Source organism: Squalius cephalus (assembly GCF_949319135.1).
Source record: "Squalius cephalus genome assembly, chromosome: 20".
In the NCBI taxonomy this organism is placed as follows: domain Eukaryota; kingdom Metazoa; phylum Chordata; class Actinopteri; order Cypriniformes; family Leuciscidae; genus Squalius; species Squalius cephalus.
The window spans coordinates 28426573-28450621 of NC_137141.1; the positions used below are offsets into that span (position 1 = coordinate 28426573).

At 37.7% G+C, this 24049-nt stretch overlaps 1 protein-coding gene across 1 annotated transcript in view; it reads right to left on the reverse strand.

Annotated features, from left to right (window-relative positions):
- Window positions 1-24049, reverse strand: part of crim1 (cysteine rich transmembrane BMP regulator 1 (chordin-like)) — a 112599-nt gene that overhangs the window by 14849 nt on the left and 73701 nt on the right. Inside the window, exons 6-9 of the mRNA XM_079853428.1 lie at window positions 17624-17806; window positions 15285-15482; window positions 3487-3615; window positions 2076-2232 (exon numbers count right to left, since the gene is read on the reverse strand). Of these exons, the coding sequence (XP_079709554.1) occupies window positions 2076-2232; window positions 3487-3615; window positions 15285-15482; window positions 17624-17806 (667 nt within the window). The remainder of the gene's footprint in view (window positions 1-2075; window positions 2233-3486; window positions 3616-15284; window positions 15483-17623; window positions 17807-24049) is intronic.

A 24049-nucleotide genomic window follows, 5' to 3' on the forward strand; every position in this document is an offset into this window, starting at 1 on the left:
CACACACACACATGCTTGTCCCACATCCCCCTATCTGCTCTTATCAGATGAATAATAGGGCTGAGAAGCAGCCATGTGCAGTGCGTATTTGGTTTGGTGATAAGGAGCTATCAGGTATGATGTCAGCAGTGGGGAATATCAATATTCTTTGTGCAAGAGGAAGAAATCTGCGCTAAGCTGCATGCATTATTCAGGACGCGAGCTTGATCCTCAGCCATAACTTTGAGGGGGCATAAATAGATATCTAAAATTAGAATCTGAGATGCAAGCATTTGCACTTGTGTGCTCATTCATGACGGAAGAATTGAGGGGGAAAAGAGACAAAGATGGGCCAAGGGCCGAACTCTGATAAATAAAGACTCCTCTTTATTCAACCACGCCTGAGGGAACGAGTCTCAGATAGGAGACTATAGAGGTGCAAGACCAGCTAACACTGCTGCCTTATTCTCTGCACTTGTCATTATGGTCTTTATTATATTTTAAAGGAACAGTACACCTAATGACAAAAATGATAACATTTTTTTGCCTGTTTTTTTATTATAAAGACAGTAGAGAGGAGGAAATCATGAGGGAGATGAAGGGGGGAAGGGATTGGGTCTCGACGCAGGCCAAATTGGAACCTGCATTTCTCATATAAGCACCAGAGTGCAACATGTCAGGAGCATGTGTGCTAACCACTACATCACAGCTCCATCCTGAGGCGGGATTGGTTGTGCTCAACATCAACTGTGATCAATTGCTAGATAACTCCGTCCACAGTGAAATCTCATGGGTCCCAAATCTCACTCATAGCTTTATGTTTGCTTTATTTCCAGATGTTTGATTCAATTGCAGGTTCCCACTTACGTCATACTACGGGGTTCAGCATAAACTCACACGCACACTTTTTAAAATGCCACTAATTCTCTTGACAAACTAAGACGCAGAATGAAATTTGCATGTAAATGGAATGAAAGATGTAGACTACTACATGTAAGCTTGCTTATTTTGCTCAAGAGAGTAATCTATTTAAGTCTGCACGTCATACTAAAAAGTTATGCTTCTGACCCCAGCTTCGAACACAACTTTGCAAAGCTGTTTGCGAATGTTCAACTATGGTTTCAGGAAACATTGTATTGTTGAACTACAGTATGTTGTTATCAATGGAACTTATGACCAGTGATGCTGTTTTTGGAGTTTAAATGCGGCTCGCAACAGTTCCCAATCCTTCTCCCTGTTTTTCTCTTCACTATCATCTGAATAGAAAGCACGAAAAAAAACCCAGACAATCAGACATCAGTCACTGAAAGAAGTGGCACACACTTTCCTGCACTTCTTTCTCATCTCCATTTGTCACAAGGTGTCTCTTTAACCTGCCGACTTGCACAGCTCCACAAAAGTTTTTACAAATTGGCTCAGCGATCTGCCTGCATAATTGGAGCATTTTTTTTGCAGACGTGGAACAGCAGTGTTTATTCGCAGTGCTGTCAATACATGGTGTTGTGTAGATTAGGTGTTCAGCTTCGCTATCGCGGCTCATCCTTTACGCGGCGCAATCAGAGACGCTGATCTGAGCCGGCTCTAATTAGCTGTCAGCTCCAAACTCGCAGTCGGGCACAAACAAGCAAAGCATAGCGCAGGGGATCATTTTGTCATTCACAATTTCTCCAGACCGTTTTAGGAACAGTGCGGGATTCGCTTCAGTTTGTGACAACTAATGACTGCTGCCTGCCCTGACAGTTTCCAAAATCATTGGGGTAACAATGACATAAAATGAAAGATAACAATGGTCTGGACTTTTATGGCACTATATTATTACCTCAGTGAAGTGGAGACTAAAGAAGACGTATTCTTATGCTAATCCTTAAAAGCTAAAAAAAAAATGTAGTTAACCTTTTTCGAAATTGCCTTAAAGTGAAACTAACAGTCCCAATCCGGCTCAAATACAAGTTCTTGTGGTCATAACAGGAAGAGCTTTATGGCTTTTCATGAAGTTTGAAGACATTTGACCACTTGCTGTACAACTAACAATGAATGTTTAACAGAAACTGCACTTCTTGTTGTTACCTCTGTGCATCAGATTATTGTTTTCTTACATGTAGCCGAATGGGCATTCCTTGGCACAGGCCACAGCCTTGCACTTCTTGTGACGCGGGCGACACTGGCAAACATCACAGCCGTGAATGTCAGTCTGGAAGCCAAAAGGGCATTTTAGAGTGCAGCTGGTAATTAGACCACTGCACAACTCTTCTCCTGAAGGTTAGAAGAAAAACACAGCAGAGACCAATTCATTACAGCTTTAGACATTAATTGCACTTCAGTATACATGCTTTAAGATGGGCACTTGTGAGAAAGGCAACATACATTAATACAAAAAGAAAAATTCAAACGCCCTGAATGCACTACAACACATTACAACATACTATAATATAATATAATATAATAGTAGAATATCGCATGGCTGGAAAAGGCTCCTAGCCAATCAGATTCGAGAAACAGAACTTTAATATACTATAATATACTATAATATAATATAATATAATAGTAGAATATCGCATGGCTGGAAAAGGTTCTCAGCCAATCAGATTCGAGAAACAGAACTTTAATATACTATAATATACTATAATATAATATAATATAATAGTAGAATATCGCATGGCTGGAAAAGGTTCTCAGCCAATCAGATTCGAGAAACAGAACTTTAATATACTATAATATACTATAATATAATATAATATAATATAATATAATATAATATAATATAATATAATATAATATAATATAATATAATATAATATAATATAATATAATAATTTTTCCTTCATTATCTTTAACTCATCCATTATTATTATTTTTTTTTTTTTTATGCTTTGAGAAGCACCCAACTATTATATGAATTATTATATTAAATATATTATATTATATTGTATTATATATTGACTTTGTATATAATAATTATATATAAAGTTGAATAAACTGAAATGAAATGCTTTACACTTACCAAATAACTAAAAAATCTTAAAATCTCACAACAGAAATGTTGAATTGTACTCTATTCTATCATAACTATTTACAGTAAAAATAATATATTTTTTTTTTCTTTTAAAATCTGTTTTGTGAATTTGTAAATGTAATTATATATTCATATTCAAGCATATTCCTCGAAGATAAATAAATTAAAGGGAATTTGAGACACAAATCAGTCAAGTGTGTCCAAACTTTTTACTAGTAATGTATATTTTATAATAGAATATTTATAATCCACAACCAGGCTTGTGGTCCCACCCTAAATCAGCATTATTATCTTTTTCCTCTGACATTTGTCAGACTTAGATTCCCCCAGTCTATCTTAGCATAAAAACAATCCTTTAATCCATCTGCCCTTCAGTGTTTATCCTCATAAACATCTCTGCTAAAGCCAGTCAGTGTCTGGAGAGATGTCCTGACAGCGTGTGTATGGGGTGAGGAAGATGAAGCACTCCTCCAGTGACGTCACAGCTCACTTACGTGTCTTGCAGCCGCATGTCCTGCAGCCGCTGGAGTCCAGCCGGAAGCCATACGGGCAGCTCTTGTCCTCCAGCGTGCAGTTGTCCAGTGAGCCGCAGACAGGGGGCGCCATCGTGATGTATGTCGGCTCTGGAAAGCAAAAAATTCCCCCAGAGGATGTGAGTCACTCTTGACTATGTCAGACAGTTAAACAGACAGAGAAAGAATATGGGAATCATAGGGGCTCAAACAGGACTACGCTTATGAGTCATGGGAGTCAAACACAATTTTCCACAGACTTTCTTTTACTTTCAGTAAAAAGGATATTTCACACACAAACAAAAATCCTGCCATCATTTATCACCCTGCCTCATCCTCATGTTGGCTTGGGGAACACAGAAGGAGAATTTTTGAAGATTATCTTTTTCAATAGAACTTTGTTCAATATAATAAAACCAGTGTTATTTTAGTATTATTTATATACTATTATATCATATTAAATTAACTTTTATATTTATATTTTCATTTTCAGGTTTTAGTCATTTTTGGTATTTGTATTAATTCCTATTTTTTTATGTCTATTTCGCTTTATTATTGATTGCATTTTTATTTTTTTAATGAATTTTAGTACTTATTTTACTTATTTAAACTTATTTTATTTCAGTTAGTTGCCAAGGCTTTTTTAAGTTTAAGTTTTTCACCAAATACTGAATTTGCTCTCTCTCTCTATATATATATTTACTCAGATTTATATATTTAGGGTCATATTCATCCGCAGTCACACAGCCGAAGCACAACTAAAACAATGTTCTAGGGGGCAAAAGTTACATAGTTAACCTTTAATAATAACAACAACACTGGAAAAAAAATAAAAATTTGTGTGAACAATCCCTTTGTAAAAAACAACAAATATTATCTCTCTTTGCTCACAATGACATCTCGGGCTAATAAAAATCCCACTTGGTTATAATTGATTAGAATGAATCGAGTATCAGATTACAGAGCTGTTTAATATAGAATATAAACCATTCTTCCATTTAGGTTATGACACCCCCCCGACAAGCTTCTATTTGATCTCGATCTTTCCGGTCGCAAGTTTTAATCCATTCTGAAAAAGATGGGAAACAATGCATTCAGATGGATAGACAGAAAAAAAATAGAGATGATAGATAAAGTTGTCAAGGGCTAAAATAGATAAAAGCCTTCATGACTACAAATACAGTTGATGGCAGCAGTCCAAAAACGAGCCATCGTGACTAGAAATGGACTTTTTCACGGTGCGACAAGAATCTATAATTCGCCACTCCAGCAAAACCTGAATGCTTGTAGTACATGCTGAAATTACTAACTGAATTGATTGGTTTGTGGCTGTCAAACAGATCATCCATTCAGCTTCTCTCCTGCATGCAGTTTTGAATGCTGTTCTGCGATAGGAAAACAATTCCATGTTCAAGTATACATGCAAACATGCAATGCAATGCATGTATGCAATTTCATTTTTATTCGAAAAACAACAGATGATCCATCTTAAAGGGACAGTTCAGGGAAAGTCTTTTACACAAAAGATTTTTTAGTTTATACTCTTTGGCGGCTCTTTGAAAATTGAAATATTATGGAGACGGTTTGGCCGTGTATTATGCTAATTAGTAACTGCAGGCACACGCTTCCTCGTAAAGAATAATCGGGAATCATTAGCATTAGAACGAGGATGAGAACGAATGTATAAGCGTGTGCTGCTTGTACGCATTATTAGTGAAGCAGACCCACTGTGTTTTGTTTATGCTCATTAAGCTGCTCTTTTAAACAGCATGCGGTCTCTGGTGGGCTGACCCTAGACCACACGGCTGCTGGGACACACTGCGCTGGAGAGAGACAGACTTGTGTCAGGATTTGCAAATGAGTCAAGACACGTTCCTCTTTTGATTAGCTTGAACCGCACATGGAGAAGAGACACATGAGCTGTCAGTGGCCAAAAGAGAGTGCCGTCCTTGCATTAATAATTAGTGCAGCACCTTTCTCAGACTGAATATAAATACAGTTGTCATGGCCTGAATTTTGGGAGTCAATTCGTTATTAGAGTTCAACAGTGTCCTTTTTATTGTATGGAAAAGGGAAGTGTGAATAAGAAACGGTAACACTTCATTTTGATGGTCCCCCAACAGACATTCTACTAACTGTAAGTAACTTTGCAACTACATGTTAACTAACTCTCATTAGAGTATTAGTAGACTGTCTGCTTAATATCTACTTTATTTTGATGGTCCCCCAACAGACATTCTACTGACTAGAAGTAACTTTGCAATTACATGTCAGCTTATTCTACTAACCCCAACCCTTAACCCTAACCTAACAGTCTACTAATACTCTAATGAGAGTTAGCTGAAATGTAGTTGCAAAGTTACTTATAGCTTGTAGAATGTCTAAAGTGGACCATCAAAATAAAGTGTAACCTAAGAAACTGCTTTTGTGTTTCATGGAAAAAGGAGAATCAGATGCGTTTGAAATTGAATAAGGGTAAACGACAGAATTTTCACTTCATGGTGAACTATCCCTTTAATACATTCAAAACAGCATTTGTTTGTGGTCATAACAGTGTTTTCCTGCAATGTTAAGAGTTACCAGAGTTGGAAGTTGTGGTCTGAATTGACTGTGAAGAAAAAAAGACTGCACTGCAAAATGAAGCCCAGACAACACATCTTTCTCCTGTGCATTCACTGGAAACAACCAAAAACAAACATAGAGCATGACTAGTCTAATCTGATTTACCAACAAATGACTCACACAATAAGACTCACAAAAAACAAGTTATTGGATTGAAACAAAATCCCTCATTGAATAAACTCACTGAATTCGTCATTACATTCAGGCATGTTTGAATAAAAATAAAGCAACGGTTTGATTTGTGAAACTTAAATCAGTATCATTACTGGCTGACTGTTCATATATGATACTGTGTAGTTGCAGAAAAAAATATATACCAATAAAAATGTATAGTATAATAAATATTAGTAGCATATTATACATAAATAAAATATAAGTAAAATATCATTATATAAAAATATAAGTATTCTTTAAAAACAAGTTGAAATAATGCAACTTGACGGCTTTAATCAACGCAAAAACTATTGCTTAAACTCGGATAGTTACAGTAGGTCTACTGACTTCAACAGTTTATATGTTTTCGTAAAAAAAAAAATAAATCCCTATGGAGACAATGAAATACTAAGAAAATAGTTTCAGTTGTGACTTTTTTTTTCATTTGATTTAGTCTAGTTAATTTTATATCAAATACAATGTGATTTTCGAGGTTAAAGTCGATCATTCTTTAAAGAAGACGCGGTGTGTTTGGACAGAAGACGAGACAGAGTTCTCCATTAAACTCATAAAAGACAAAAGTGTTATGGGAATACTGGATTCTAAACAACAAAGAAATGCCACAATTTATCAAGACCTTGAAGCAGACAGAAGGGAGAAACACCTCATACGTGGCCGCTCCCAAATATAAGGGGCTTTCCTTGCCATTAATGCTTGGATAAAACACCTAAGTCTCCTTTGATAAAAAGAATGGCTAGTGCGGTGGCTGAGATATACAGTATGAACCTACCAACATCCATTGCCATGATTTTTCTAATGATTTATCACGAGAGGAAAAAAAAAGTTTTAGTTGCATAAGATTGGTTAATGGAAACGCCGTCATTTCGCAATCGTTTTTTATCGTTATTTAGAAAATATCGCAAAAGTTTTGCCCAAATCTGTAATGGAAACGCAGCTTATGATTCTCAAAACCTATATTTATTTATATCACATAATGGCAACCAATGATTCAAAGTGGCTTCTTTTCTCTCCCCAATTTGTCTCAAATGTAAGGACAGTTATTAAATTAAAAACGAGCTAGCTCTCAGCGATAAATAGAAACCTGAGGCGAAAAAAACAGCATTCTGTTTTCCTATTCATTAAAGCACGCTGTTCCATTAACACTACTGTAACATTTGGAGCCATGGCGCTATTAGTGCCTCGTTTTATTTCTTCCTATGTGGCTCCACAACAAACAGAACATGCTCATATTCAAAGACTGCTAGAAATAAACAAGTAAAATAAAATGAAGGCACATATTTAAACATATTTAATATAGAATAATACCAGTGCAAAACGCTTCTGGCTGTGGGGTTTGCTATAAAACCTGATGTGCGATCTTTGGGGGTTGAACCCAACCTGACAGCTTTCATTTGCTTAATTGCACATGCTGCGTCTGGTACAATAACTTGCTTCTGACAGGGAGAGGGTGTCACCTTGAGGAAATGAGCTCTTCTAACAAATAATAATTAGGAAATAAAAATGCACAGAGTGCAGGGCAGCTGGCAAATGAGCTAAATTAAGCTGTCCTGGGACCAGGGGGATAGAGTCAGGGCTGTGTCCAACAGGGCCCAGAGGACAGAGGCAGGACTGAGGCAGGACATGGACACACACCAGCAGCGGTGGGATGTTTCAGTGCCAAAAGACAACACTGGAGTGGGTACATCTGTTCACAAAAGCGGGCAAACACACCAGTGCTTGTGTTGGGTAAATTGAATATTTACAATATATTCAATGTTAAACAACAGTCAGTTCTGGTCTGATAATTATTCAAATAAAATAAAGATATACTTACTAACTGGCTTCATTTAGTTTGAAACCTGTTGCTAAATATTAACAAACTAAGACAATCAATATTAAATGAACTAATGCTACAAGATGGCCACGTTCACATCAGCAGAATACTAGTCCTTACTTTCACACACAGTTCAGTTATTTACAGGAGTGAAAACCCCATTCTATGGAAGCTTGTTTCTGACACAGAATAAAACATTTTAAAAGACAATTGCAACTTTTTATCTCACAATTGCGAGTTTATATCACGCAATTATTACATTTTTCCTCAGAATTGCGAGGTATAAACTTGCAATTGCGTGTTGTAAAGTCAGAATTACGCAATTCCGACGTTTCATATACTTAATATATACAAAATATAAAATGGCTGGCCCTTCAGTACTATTGTCACTGGGATGCGCTGATCACATTCCCAAACGACTGCATGTAACATGCCACATGTAAATGAGCGGCGCAGCGAGAGCAGGGTTCTGTAGACCTTGCCAACAGGTATGGCTATTTAAGTCCTCTATCGAGGGGAATATCAGGCATCATTACAGATTCCTTTTATTTCCCCATTTGCCATCTTTTATTAGGGCCACATATGGCTCTGCTGAATGCACATGGCAATTTCTCTGCTTTATCCGGCAAGATAAAAAAAAAGTCATAGAATGGAGTAACAGTCCTATCTTTATTTTTGATTGCAGCACTGCTATCACAAGGCTGCCGACACTTCGACTCTGACAGCAGGAGACAACAGGCTCTGTTAGGGATGGAACCACCAAGGTGACAAAACAGATCTGTGTGTGACTTCAAAACACTAGAGTCATGGACACAGTCAATTTGTTGTTCTGCATTGCATAGGAACCTTCTCATACAGTACACAATGCATTGAACATCCAGTGACTACTGTATCTGTGACAGAAGGAATTCATTAAAGTTCAGAGTTCAAAATAAGTTGCATTCTATAGATATCATCTGTGACGGAAAACTTGTCTCAGTTTGTAAAAACAAGTAAATAGTAGGTAATGCACTTTTTAGGGCCCGAGCACCGATGGTGTGAGGACCCTATTGGAATTGCTCCGTTTATTCGGCTTTATTAAAAAAATAAAAACATAAATAACCCTTACACACATTAACAAAATCACAGAATAATTTATTAACCTTGTTTATGCCTTCTGTAGAATTCAAAAAGTTATAAAAAAATCTTTCAACTCTTTTAAAGGGATAGTTCACTTTGAAATTAAATTTTGGTATGTTTTAGCTTACCTCAAGGGCATCCAAGATGTAGGTGTCTTTTTTTCCGCAGTAGTTTCAATTTTGATATTTTTAGGTCAAACCGTTCTTGTCTGACAGTCATATCATGCAAGTCTATGGTCACGGTCTCAAAGAGCATGCACAGAGTCCAAATTAAAACAATTCCCCATCGTCCAAATTAAACAATTCCCCATCGTAAGTACACATTGATGGCCTAAGACACGAAACGAGCGGTTTGTGTGAGAAAACGAACAGTATTTATATCGTTTTTACCTCTTACAACACAACCACGTCCAAGTGATCTGAGGGCGCGAGCGCATCCTGCTGTGTGTCGTGTGCGCAGACTGGTGCATAGATATATACACTAGAGGTCGCCTTGGCTACGGCAGTTCATTGGAACGAATGTCTTTAATGCGACATCTAGTGTATATATATATCTATGCACCAGTCTGCATACACGTCACACACCAGGATGCGCGCGCGCCCTCAGATCACTTGGACGTGGTTGTGTATAAGAGGTAAAAACGATATAAATACTGTTCGTTTTCTCACACAAACCGCTCGTTTCGTGTCTTAGGCCATCAATGTGTACTTACGATGGGGAATTGTTTAATTTGGACGATGGGGAATTGTTTTAATTTGGACTCTGTGCATGGTCTTTGAGACCGTGACCACAGACCTGCATTAAATGACTGACAGACAAGAACGGTTTGACCTAAAAATATCAAAATTGAAACTACTGCGGAAAAAAAGACACCTACATCTTGGATGCCCTTCTGGTAAGCTAAAACATACCAAAATTTAATTTCAAAGTGAACTATCCCTTTAATGACTATGTAAACACGATAAACATTGTAATTTTTGCATTATAAAGCCGAAAGGGATCATTTCTATAGACAAAAATTGGTAACAGACATCCATTCACATTAAACTGTATAGTCCACTTGTTCAAAGAATGATTTTGAGAACTTTATAGCTCAAATAACTCACATTTTTGTACTGATGAATTTGCATTGCACTTCAACAAAAACAAAAGCTGCATATTTTATATTTCCACAGTGCAAGGTATACATTCATAGCAAGTGCTTTACTTTAAAGCCTTTTTTGTTTGTTTTATTAAATTGAGTCAAAATGTCTTTCGTTTTTGACCAGGCCACTGCTTCTGTCGAAAGAGCTTAACTTGTATTGAATCTGGAATATATTTTAAGAGCTTACATTACACCGTAGCCTTGGAGAATAGATGCCCAAATATCAACCCTTTAGTACAACTTCTGCTCCCTATACTGACATTTAGCTGATGCTTTTATCCAGAGCAACAGCATACAATATTTATTACAGGGTATAATAGCCCGGGAGCAACTTAGGGCCTTGCTCAAGGGTCCATGCTAACAGTTAATGAATGGCTCCTTGCTGGGTTCAAACCTGCAAACTTCTGAATGCCATTCCAGACAGGAATAGCTCACTAAAAATGATGAAAAAACACAACAAAAGTAAAATAAAAGTGGTGCATATGATCACAAATGCTATATTCCAAGTCTTCTGAAGCCTTTTGATAGGTTTGTGTGAGAAAAGGATGTGACACTAACATACATCACTGTGATTGGCAGACCAGCTTAGCAAACCAGAGCACAAGAAGAAGAATGGAGGTGACGAAACAAGCAAACAGCTAAGCAACTTATCAGATACATTCAAATAAGCTATATTACAAATCCGTCTGTAGTGATCAGAAATTGTGAGAATATGTTAAACAAGCATGGCTTTGTTTACAGTTTGTATATCCGCAGTCCTAGCTCTTCTGGTTTCCCTTTTTGAATGACGAATACAGATTACTGCCACCTGCTGGTATGGAGAGTTTTTTTTTTTTTCTCACAGAGGCGCAGAACATACATGCTAGTTGGTCATTGGCTGTAGTCTTTGCGGTGTGTTTAACGTGAGGCGACGAAACGTGAGGCAACACCACAGTTAACCTTTGTTGCCGCTAGTTCTTTGATGTTGCTTTGGTTTTGTTATGACCTTTAAAGATTTTAAATGAGTTTCAGTTATTTAAATGTTGGTCTGTTCATCACACAAAGGCATTTTATGACTTCAGAAGGCTTCAGAAATATGGAGCACAAGACATATGAGACCACTTTTATGGTGCTCTTTCGGTCATTTCTGGAGCTTGACAGCTTTAAACTCACTTCCACTGAACAGAAAAGCAAAGAGATTGTGGAAGATAACTCTTTTTTTTGTGCAGTGGTAGAAAGTGTAAATATGGTAGTGGACTCCTTTTATGTTGTGAGACAATCTGCTAAACTTCTCTTTTTGTGCTCCATGGAAGTAAGAATACCATATCCATTTGAAAGACATGAGTGTGAGAGCAAAATACGGAGTGATGAATTCATATGAAGCACTAAGCGGTTAGTCACCTTGCCGTCACAGTGGGAGGATTTCGAAACCGTTTGAATATTTTCACATTCATGTAGTCTGTCTGTGCTTAACCTTTCACTGCAGTCCGTGATGAAGAGCAGGCACACACGCTGCCTTTGATCTACCTCTGCACCGCCCGGAGAAAGAGCGAGAGAGAGAGAGAGAGAGAGAGAGAGAGAGAGAGAGAGAGAGAGAGAGAGAGAGAGAGAGAGAAAGAGAGAATTCAAATAAAGAGAGAGTGCTGTATTTGAGATGTGGTTAGAGATGCATCGACGGTATTGTGTGAATAGAACTTTGTATGGAAAGCCATAGTGCACTACCCCCTCACTTCACCTCAGTACCGAAGTGAGTGCTCTCCACGGTCAGGCAGACCCATCTAAACCTCTAATTGCTTCACAGGCCGAAAGGCGTATGAAAGATTAATTGAAAAGGGGTGAATGTGAGCGTGCTGCACTGCGAAGGTCTGCAGACACGCTGCTGTCACTCTCTGTCCATCCACTGCTTTCTCTCTCTCTACCTCAACCAGCTCAAACAACCTCAAGTCTTAAGGGCCGCTAATCACACACTTTGCATCCCGAATTATATTTATTTATTTGCCATTTTCTAAAGAAAATGTGAATAGAGGTTGTGCAAGCAAAATGTATACATAATGTTAGGGTATTGTATGCTGTGAGTAAATAATAATTATAATTATTATATTAATAATTCATATATACAGTATAGTAAATATAAGATAACATGATAATGTTATTCTGCTTGTATATATTTTATAGAAAATATATTATATATGATTATTATAATTCTGATTATTCAAAGATTATTTATAACAACTGTAGCCTGGCATCAGAATAGTAAAACTGACATAATAAAGTGTCTATTCTAGATTTAAAAAAAAAAGTTAAACCCTTTATGATTATAGGTTGAGTGTTTAAACATGCTAAAGCTAACGGCAACAAATCAAAAAAATGTCCCTTTTTAAATTTGAAAATGGCAAAGGTTTTTGTGCAGTAAAAAAAACGTTAAAATGTCCCAGCTTAAAATCAATGCAAAGTGCAAAGTCTTTGGGATTTTTCAAAAGATTTATCATACGGCATGTGAAATCAGAATGCTTAGAAACTGCTTCTCAACACGCCACACAATCTGAGGCATCACTCATTTCTGTAGCACATTTGTTGACATCCATAACCCTGAGTGTGAGCCATAGAAAGGCTTGCCTTTACTATTAGCAAGCACCACTATGAGACGAAGCACTCCAGGCATTGTTTTCTCTCAATATACTGAGCCGGAGAAAAAGAAGGATGCTTCATTTGCTTGGATCTTTAATTGGAAGGAGGTTGAAGGTGCAGAGGGTAGATGAGACAGACAGGAATCCTATTACCCCCGGTGTGACTCAATTCCACTGGAACCGCATTGATCATAATCAACACGACAGTTGGTGGAGTCTCGCCCCCACAGCCACACACACACACACACACACACACAAAAAAATGCTGGTTGTTTAGCATGGTTTTTCATAACCTCCTCCACACATATTGTCAGTCTGGCATTTAGGATGGCTTGATAAGATTGTTAATCGCTCTGAACAAGCTTTCCTTTCTTGGTCCCAAGTCTGTGAATAACAGAGGGTGAAAAGAACATCATGTAACTTTGTGATTTGAAAATCTAGACCGCAAACAGAGACGTGAGAAAATCTATATTCTCCAGCTTTATTCAAAAGGATGATGTCATCGGTCGACACACACAGCCAATCCTGGGAGAAATTCATTATCCGACATTCCTGCCACTCATCTATCACTTGCTCGCTTCTTCCCATGTGTGAAATAACCTTTATAAACCCCCTCTACAAGAATGTAGCCCACGTCCCGGCAAACCTTCCTGCATTCCTGCATACCGAAGTGTGCGGCCATACCTCGCGGTGCTTAATCAAAGCTTATGATGAGATACAAAACGTTGCTCGCAACAAACACTGAGAGGAAAACCCAGCCAGCTGCAGTGGGAGTGGAAGTCCCAGGGGTAGCCGCTACAGATCTGTGAGCAGTATGAAAAATACATGGGCAGGTGGGATATGATATTCCACTGCTGGCGAGGGTAGGGAGCCAGGTCCAATGGAGGGAAATCCACAGGAAGGGTTTTGGTGCAGTGTTGCATGACAGTAAAGGAGACACAACGAATCTAGACCTGAGATATGAGACGATGGAGATGTTTAGGTTGTGCTGGAAGGGGGTTGCTGGGGGATCCAGGTATGCACCTGCCTGTCCTGCTCTCAGTCTAATAGATTATTCACACATACAGTATGTGACTGGAATGGAAACTCAAAACATTCAGAGTACTACAGAACATTGAGAGGAAACGGAGAAAGTGCTCGCTCACACACACAGACCCAGAAGTCCAATTCATTTTAAAGACTCAGTCATTTCAGTCAAGCAGTTCAAAAAACAATTCACTGATTTGTCGAATCGTCACTCACTGTGATGTCCTCATCGTTTTGTAGACAAATAAGTACATATTAAGATAGCAGTGTTTGCAAAGGCAAGCATTGCTATAATAAATTCTGTATTGTATTATTCTGTATTCTTGACCATGTTAAGGTCTCTGCCTTGACCTGGATTCAACCTACTCAGGTCTTGACCTGGACTCAAATAAGTTATAACAGTGAGTTAATGTGCATATTTAGTGTTAGAGGTTTGTTCTATGGCTTGCGATTGTCACCTGGCTGATTAAATGCACAGATTAATTCACACTGAAGGGATTCCAGATGGTTTCACTTTATTTTGATGGTCCCTTTTGAACATTTGGTTGACTATATGTAACTTTGCAACTGCATGTCAACTTTTTCTAACCCTAACCCTATCAGTCTACTTACACTATAAGTTGACATGCAAAGTTACTTATAATAAGTAGAATGTCTGTTGGAGGAGCATCACAATAAAGAGTAAGCAGATATTAAGCAGACAGTCTACTAATACTCTAATGAGAGTTAGTTGACATGTAGTTGCAAAGTTACTTATTGTCAACCGAATGTTCAAAGGGACCATCAAAATAAAGTGTTAAAGAGAGCACTTGATTTGGGCAGGTAAGGAACATTACAACAATCTAGTGAGGACCTACAATACAACACTCTAGCAAACATTCAAAACAACCTATAAATTGCATAGTAAAGTGCTTATAGCCACTCAGAACATCTTGGCAACTGTCTAGCAATACCCTAGCAACCACTATAGCATCATAGAAGAGAGATTTGCAAGCATTGTGTTGTAAATGTAACACTAGACTAAACTGTAGCTTCACCATAGCAGTAGTTGACCTGAAAGTAAAACTGACCATAGAAGATACCTTACAATAGAAGAGTTTACATTGGCTATTGTGATAAATGTGATGCATTCTAAAACTGCATCACGAATGTGACATTTCATAATGGCACATAACTAGAAACATTTTGGTTCATGTACTTGCATAGAGAACATTTCAGGTCCAAGAACAATACAGCACAACTCCAACCCACATCCATAAAGTGCATGTGTTCTTACCCTCACACACGGGGCAGCACTCTCCGGGAACGGTGACAGGATTGAGGCAGCTGTGGCCACAGGCAGCAGCCACACAGCGGGCGTCTCCACTCACACACTGGCAGAAGGTGCAGTCGTCCTCACGCCAGTGGTCTCCGTGAGCCAGGATCTGCCCATTCACATAGCAGCCGGCTAAATTGAGCACCGGGTAGATGGGGTCTATACGGGAGAAGGTAGGAGAGCAAAAAGACATTGAACATCCTGACATCCTCTACAGTGCACCCTGCTGGAAAGGTCAGTTTACGTCGTTACAGAACATGACAGATGTAGAACATAGCAGATGGTTCCTGACCACCTTAAGTTTGGCTGGTTTGTTGCTGGTTCAAGAATGTCTACAAGCTTGCACCAACTAATAACCAGCTTGGACCAGCAAATTACCAATTTAGATCATCTAATTGGACTAGCTTGGACTAATCTGGATCAACTAATGGCCTGGACTAGCTAATAGCCAGCATAGACTAGCTAATGACTAGTTTAGACCATCTGATGATTAGCTTAGACAAGTTTTGCATCTTAACTCCCAGATATTAACACAGATATTATGGAGAATTTATTTCAGAAATTTCGTTCGGGCTCTGAGATTATGTGATTTTGTATATTCACACTGCCAGAGCTTTAGAGTGTTTCATGTTCAACCATGTTCCAAAACAGTTATCAGCTTAACATGAATTTTCCAGCAGAGTCAGTTTATACACTTGAAAACAGAGTTAAAATAAACCAACGCAACATATATGAAGGATGAGCCAGAGTATTATTTCTAAAGGTGGGGTCACATTTATAGTTGTGCTGCAAATTTTCACAATAGAGATGGAGTCATTTCAATAGAAATCCGTGCAATATGGAATTTCGCTCAAGAGTGAAGATTTCCCCATGCAGATTTTGAATCAAGTTCAAGTTGGCCGTGTTGCAACCAATAGAAATCTGCTTGGTTTGAAAGTGACTTTGTGTGAACTCTGCTTCATATATTGATAGAATATTGACAATGGAAGTTTTTTACCCGTGAAATTTTGCTAATGTGACCGCAGCTTAAGATAGTGGTTTTCAACAAGGGGGCCTCAGCAAACTTTCAAGGGGGCCCATAAAATTACTTACATGTATATATATATATATATATATATATATATATATATATATATATATATATATACATACATATAATAATTAAAAATGCAAAAACAAGCATTAAAATAAACTAAAACAACAAAAAATCAATAAATGTATTATTTTAAATTCACTCTCTCAAAAACTGTTGTTTTTTTGGCCTAATTGTAAAAGTGTGATTTCTAGAACTGAAAAAGTCATGAAAATTAATAAAATCTTAACTCCATGGTCATTTTATAGTTATGCCAAAGTCTGAAATATTTTATCAGGTAAAAATTGTGAGTACAAAATATTTTTTAAAATCCTTATACAGTATATTATGAACAACTAGAAATGTCATGAAGCCTTTGCATTTTGTTGTGGACAATGGGGACCCTTGAAGTCAAAAAGGTTAATGATTAAGTTGTTGATTCCAATGAATTGTTTCCTTCATAAGCCAAGACTGCCTAGAGTCAGCACATGGATTCATACAGGCTTATATTTACTGTGAGCCGTCTAACTTTAGTTGGCCGATTTCATTTGTTTAATTCATTGCAGTAAAATTCTCAGGAGGAAAGCTACAGGGGACTGGGGAGTTTCGCTTTAATTAACTACATAACAGCAAAATCATTCGCAAACTAATTTCAACATGACAACAATCTGATAAATATAGCATGAGCAGAAAATGTTGAAAGGTAATTCCAAGCCATTATGTATTGGACAACAGAACCTACCCACAAGAGAAGCATTGCAATCGAAATTACATGCTCCCTTGCAGCCTATTACAGGTTGTCTACGAAATAAAACAATGAACAGTTTCCCTGAACTAATTAGCACTGGATGCTCATTGAATTGGTAGAATACAAAGCACAAGAAGAATTTATCACGCAAATTTAACGTCCAATCGACAGAATCTTCCCCATCACGTAATGTTAAAATTCACAATATCCTCTGTGAAGTTAAAAAACAAGTCACATCATAATTGCTTTAGAATCTAGTTTTGGACCTGTATGACATAGTTCATTAAAATTCACAAAAATCACCTCAATTACGGGCAGAGCATCAACAGCAAATGCAAAAGAGGCCCTGAGGCACAAGATGCTAAATGCTAAAGACTGCCTGTATCATTTGGAGAAAGGTGCACATGTATGCCAGCTTATGCTCTTATCAATATTTTCTTGTATATGAGGTTTCCTGAGCTGATGCAAGGGTCATCTAACCTTCACAGACCGGACAACACTCTCCATCAGGGACGTAGTAGCGCTCGCAGTGGAGGACACCACACTGCGCCGTAAAGCACACGGATACCCCTCCCTGACAGCGGCAGAAGCGACAAGCGTCCATCCTGAACATGTCCCCATCATGGTACTCCACTCCGTTGAAAGTGCAGGCCGGCTTTGTCTCTGCAAAACACAGTAATCAGGACACAGTGCATTAGAGGGTGTCGCATATATGACTGACAGAACAACAAAACAAACAGGGTCTTGATGACAGGGCCAAGAAGAATAGTTAGTTATGGGGTACGCAGGGACCTAAACGTTGTGCATTTGTGACCGAGAGAGCTTTTAGCAGCCATGGCAACCTCTAGACACCAAATTCCCCTTTCAGCTCATGCATTACAATGCCTACACTTGTGTACATGAGAAAAGTCCTGTTTTGCCCCAAAATGAAGTCTCTTTGAATATAAACTCACACTTTGAGGACTTATATTTATGCAGTATTCAAGAAAAAAAAAAGTTTTTTATTGAAGTATAATTATTAAATTGTGACTAATATCTCATAGCTAACACCAATTAACACTGTGGCAAGCAGGGCGAGGCCGAGGCCGAGAGCTGTGGGAACGGAGCGAGGAGCTCCGGAAGTATAAAAGGAGGAGTGACGACAGTAAAGGACGATAGAGGACCAGGCATGGACTTTATGTTGTTGTTTTGTTTTAGTTTATGTGGCAGTTGTCCGTGAGGGCTTGCCGCTTTACTTTCATTTATTTTGTGAATTAAAGTTACGTTGATTGTTAGCTGGTTTCCACCTCCTACTTTCCTCAGAACTCTGAACATTGTTACAAACACATTCAGTTCATTTTACAAGAAAGAAAACTAAATAATAGATCTAGAATACAACAGAAATGCAAACACAAAACTCAATACAAATCTATAATAAACTGTGCAGGGGGAACACATAACAAGTAACGTGAGTTACATGATCAGATTACTTTTTTCAAGTAATTAATAAAGTAATGCATTACTTTTATTGCAAACCTGCAATAATTAAATATGTTAACGCAAATGTTTCACTTTTTATTGCATGTTTTTATTACGTAAGGTAAATACTAAAAACTTTCTAAAAACTAAAAACTTTCTTCTCCTGCGATCCAGAATGGCAGAACAGTTGAAAGGTTTGTCTGAGCTACGCCCTCTACTGTACAGCCGTGAATTCGCATTTCCTTCAGTCTGAGGCTTATTCATTTCACTTTTGGTGTGAAAGGGCTTTACATTGGCCAAGAATATAACCTTTGTTTTGTTATTTAAAAAAAAAAACAAGCAGAGAAAAAGTAACGGAAAAGTAACAATGGATTACTTTCTATAAAAAGTAGTAACACAATTAGTTACTTTTTTAAGGAGTAACGCAATATTTTAATGCATTACTTTTAAAATAATGAGGCATTTATATAGCGCTTTCTATGTACTACTGTACACCAAAAGCTGTTTACAATCATATCAGGGGATCTCTCCTCAACCACCTCCAGTGTACAGCATCCACTTGGATGATGCAACGACAGCCACAGTACAACGGCACCAGTGCTCTCACCATACTCCAGTTATCGGTGGAGAGGAGAGAGAGTGATAGAGCCAGTTGAAAGTGTGGGGATTATTATTAGTAAGGAAAAGTAACTTTCCCCAACATTGGTAATAAATAATAAAGCACCTTTGGTCATAATCTGATATTTTGCTTGTTGAGCTTTAATGATGATTAAATTGCATCATATAAATACTGGAAATTGCATTACTTTTGCTAAACATCCCATATGAGTTTGATTTATAAATAAATTACCCCCAGTGTTTTTTTCTCTCTTTCATTTACTGTTAAATGGCTGCTAATATATATGTCCTTCAAACAAGGTAAATTAAGAAGCACATTTTTGAAAAGCTCTTTCTTCTTCTGAATACATTTTTAGTCTTTAAAAGATAAACATCTTGCATTGAGCAATACTGAAAAGTATTGTTTAGTAAGTACATTTTTTATATATTTTTTTCAAACAGTGACAGTTATTTGAACACCAAAACATGTTTGATTCAGGAAATATGTGCCACTTCCTCTCCTTGTGCTTATGCTTAATCACGCCAAACACGTCCTTGAAGACATCTGATAACAAAGTTGACGGACCTGAGATGTCTGAAGGATCCCTCGGCCTATGACAAACAAGAGTCCTTGGAACATTCCATAAAGAACTTTCAAATGAAAGAGTGACAGAATATCAAAGCAATCCATTGAGATGAATTATTAGAAACCATGGAGCCAACAAAAAGCACCCAAAGCCACGTGGGAACTGATCTCTGCACGGTTAACTGTTGAAAGATCAGCCAAATGTGGTGCACAGGGTTTTTCATTCCAGTGAATAATTTTGTCAATTAGTAGAGGCTCAATGAATTACCCAGTAATCTGGTGTGGCAACCCTGTGATGTCACACTAGACAGGCTTTAAAGAGGACTGTACGAATTTGCTCAGTTTTCTAATCAAAGATTTTTTTGTTCTGTCTGTCTGGGTCTATCGCTCTCCTCTGGGTAACTGCTATCACTGCTGAGAGCGGCAACTAATTGGAAGGAACTGCTTAAAAATCAATGCGTAAAAGAAAAAAAAACCTTTTAAAAAGTAATATAAGAAATAACCCCCTGCCATTAGACAGAAGTACAGGAATCGAATGCGAAAAGGAGTTGTATAGTTGGAGTACAGATGTCTATTAAAGGACAGCTCTCTATGGGTGAAATATATGTCAAGTGTCTTGTGTTAACAGGTGTGGCTGTGTTGTATGATCGTAATGATACAGTATGCAAGAAGGATAAGCCGAAGGATTCAGAGCTGAAGCAGTGGATGTTACAGGTTTAAATGTGCATCACACACTTTTCAGTAACAGAAGGCACTAGATTGTGTGTTATCTGGGCAATCAGCTGAGGAATAGTATCAAGAGATCATTAGCTTTTAGTGTGAAACACAATATAGGCGATAACAACAGATTAGTTGTTAAAATGAACAGCAACAGCCGTTAATCCATAATTCCTACCTATGTTGGGGAGCAACTAACTAAAAGTAATAATAAAACAAGGAGTATTCAAACATATTTGCCTAAAATATCTCACTCTCATGTTAGGAAGTTCAATACATTTTTGTGAATAAGTTTGCCAAGATTTCAATCTTTTCAAACAGTTTATGTAAATGTCCTTGCAAATGATGAATCGGTTCAAATATTGATGTACCATTTGTTTTGAGTCCTTCTGTGTGGTGAATAGATTCTTTTCAAACAGTTAATTGGTTAAACCAATTCTTTTGCGTCCTTTTGAATGGTGAATCGGTTCAAAATATTATTCTTTTGATTCTGATTGAACCATTAACTGGTTCAAAAAAGGGTTCAACAATTCTATTGAGTCCATGCAAATGGTGAATTGGTTCAAATATGGTTCACTGATTCTTTCAAAACCATGCAAATAGTGAATCGTTTAAAAAAATATGAATCATCAATTCTTCTACTTTCAAACTTAGTGGACATTTATTTGTTCAACTACAATCCTAATCGAGGGTCCTCATTAATTTGAGCCAAATAAATACTTGCAGAATTAAATATTTTCAAAAATGTATTGCTTTATTCGATAGCTTTGGTATAGTAAGCTACTCTGTAGTGTACTTTATTAAGGGTAGCAGCTGTAGTTTAAAGGGATAGATCACCCCAAAATTACAATTCTGTCAAGAAAGAAAAGTAAATGACAGAATTAAAAGAATGATAAGATTTTTGGGTGAACTGCCCCATTAACTACTTTAAATAAGTAGCTTGTAGATCTGGAAGCTACAGTTTCAAGGTAGTTCCCCCAACACTGACCCCTTCCCTTTACTATCATTTCCCTAACCAGTTCTCTACACTAACCCATATCCTACAAATTCCCATATCCCACCAACATTATTCTTTCCATTCCCAACTCAATTAACCATTCTATCCTGTCCATTCCCTACCCAATTTCCCTTATCCTATACATATTCCCTACCTAATTAACTATTATTTATAAACAGTAACATTAACAAACTCTGATTCCTGAAGTTCACATTAATATAATCTATGCGAGCAATAAAGGTAAACAGGATTGGTTTGATCTCTGCAACGAAGGGGCTCACGCTTGAGACTCAACTCGAGCTCTAAATCACCCCTCTGGACCAAATTATGGAAATAAATATGGAGTTGAGGTGGTGGAAAGAGTGAAACTGCTGTTTACAGTATATATACTTTGCTTTGCATTGTGATTGCAAGGGAATATGAACACCCTCCCACTCATAAATTAATTTGGAACTCATTTATTTTGTGGGAAGTTCCCGTTGTAACTACAATCTGGAACGTAGCATCTTGTGCTTTTTGCTACTAACTGCAATAAACATTTATCATTTATCTTAATGACTAATGACCAAATGCTTCTAATGTGCTTCATCCCACTGGCGCAATGGTGTGGCCAAAGCCTTTCGCTGTGGCTGAGGTAAATAATTAGTGGAGGCGTGAGTAATAGTTACGTCAGCATCTTGACCTTCCCAGATGTTCAGTGCAATTGCCTCGCCCAGTGGATCTAATACTTAAAAAATGACACAAGTAGCCACATCACAGTTAGATTCAGTGTTTTTTAGAGGTGACTCGGACATGCTAAGTGCAGAGTATGTCCCGTTTCTCTGTTTTTGTCTCAGTGAATGTCAGTGTTTATGTAAAACTGCTGCTTTCAAGCCCTGCTGCATCTCATTAGCTTTCAAGATAAAATCCGAACCAAGCCGTCTGGATGTAAAGAAAGATTTGAAGGAGAACAGATAGAGTGCTCGCCCCCATTTGTTTTGCTGGCTGTTATGACCTCACCGAAGAGAAAAAATGCTAAAAGGGAATCTGGCTTTCCTGCCGCATTTCCGTTTGTGAAGGACAAGCCATAAGTGTCGGTGTGTAAACAGCTGGCTGAGGCTCATGGAGAGCTGGTGTCTGCTCTAGGGCTTATCCCTCTCTCACCACAGTAGGACAAGCTGGTTGTTGAACAAATATGCAAAGTTTGTCAGGCTTGAGCTGGTGGCTCCATTTCTCAGCCCACTGGCTGCCTTGATTTGGGACTTTACCCATCACAAAGGATAATACAACTGCAGCAAATTCCTTCATAGTTTTATGGAAAAGTCTTTGACTTGGACTTATTCCAGAATCCTCTGGCATTAGGGATTGGGCGTCATGTAGGGAGAACAAACTTGAATGAATTCGGTTTAATATTTGGAATTTCACCCCAAAGCTGTAATCCTCTAAAGGCTCTGTCAGGGAAGAAAATGCTGATTCAAAGTCTAGGGTAAACTTTCTGAAAGAACTTTGGAGATGGTCAGGGTTGTTCTAGCATGGAGTGTCCCTCATTTCCGCATGTTATTCACTGCCGAACAGCTAAACTGTTTGTTGGAGGGATGTTCCAACAAAGCAGAAGGATGCAGGAGGTGTATTAGCCCAAGAAATGCTGGATTACTAAGACAAAAAGTTGGGACTTTTGGGGAACTTGCACCAGTTCCTCTCAAGTCTTTGTCAACACCTTTAGAAACACAAAGATGAATGTTACAGGAGACCAATACCACTCTGGCCATTTTAATCTTACTGTTTAAAAACAGTATTTTGGCCATAGAGTGTCAAAGGTGTGTTAATGTTTCACTCCTTTACTCTCTCTGCAGACTGCTTTGTATTAAGTGATAGGAACTATGAAAAAAAAACAACTTGATTTGACGGTTTCTTTTATTCTTAGCACATTTTACACTAGCCTATTTGTACTCACAAAGACTTGTATACTCTTCTATGATGTACATGTTCTCAATTGCTGAAGCAGTATAAAAATAAGAAATACATTAAAAAATAATTGATGTCAGACCATCATGCTGTGTGTCAAGCTCAGTAAACCTTAAGAATATCAGATCATTTTACCTTTTTATGACACTGCAAGGTTAAGGTTGCAAAATGTCATGTGGGTCAACCCCCCAGGAAAGATAATAATGTATTAACTAATTAATTCATAAGGTGAAGGGTTACACCAAGGGTTATGTTTCTTTAACATAAAACTTTCCTTGAAAATGGTATACCTTTTCAAAACCACATGAAACTAGCATGAATACAAGCAGTAGATTTGTAAGACCTTGCAATGTGTTCTAAACTAGATTTTTCCTTTATCATAAACACTCGTATTTGCCATTGACCCAAATGCTTGCAGCATGCAGTATGAATTTACCACGTTTACATTTTTTTGTTTTACAGAATTCCTAAGATGTTCCACCAGAAATTAGAACAGAACATGCAAATAAAGTCTATGGATTTCTTTATTCTCATATTTTAATAATGTAAAGCATTGTATACAAGCATCATCTAATATAAAATCTTCTAGAGAGGAGATTCTTGCTCT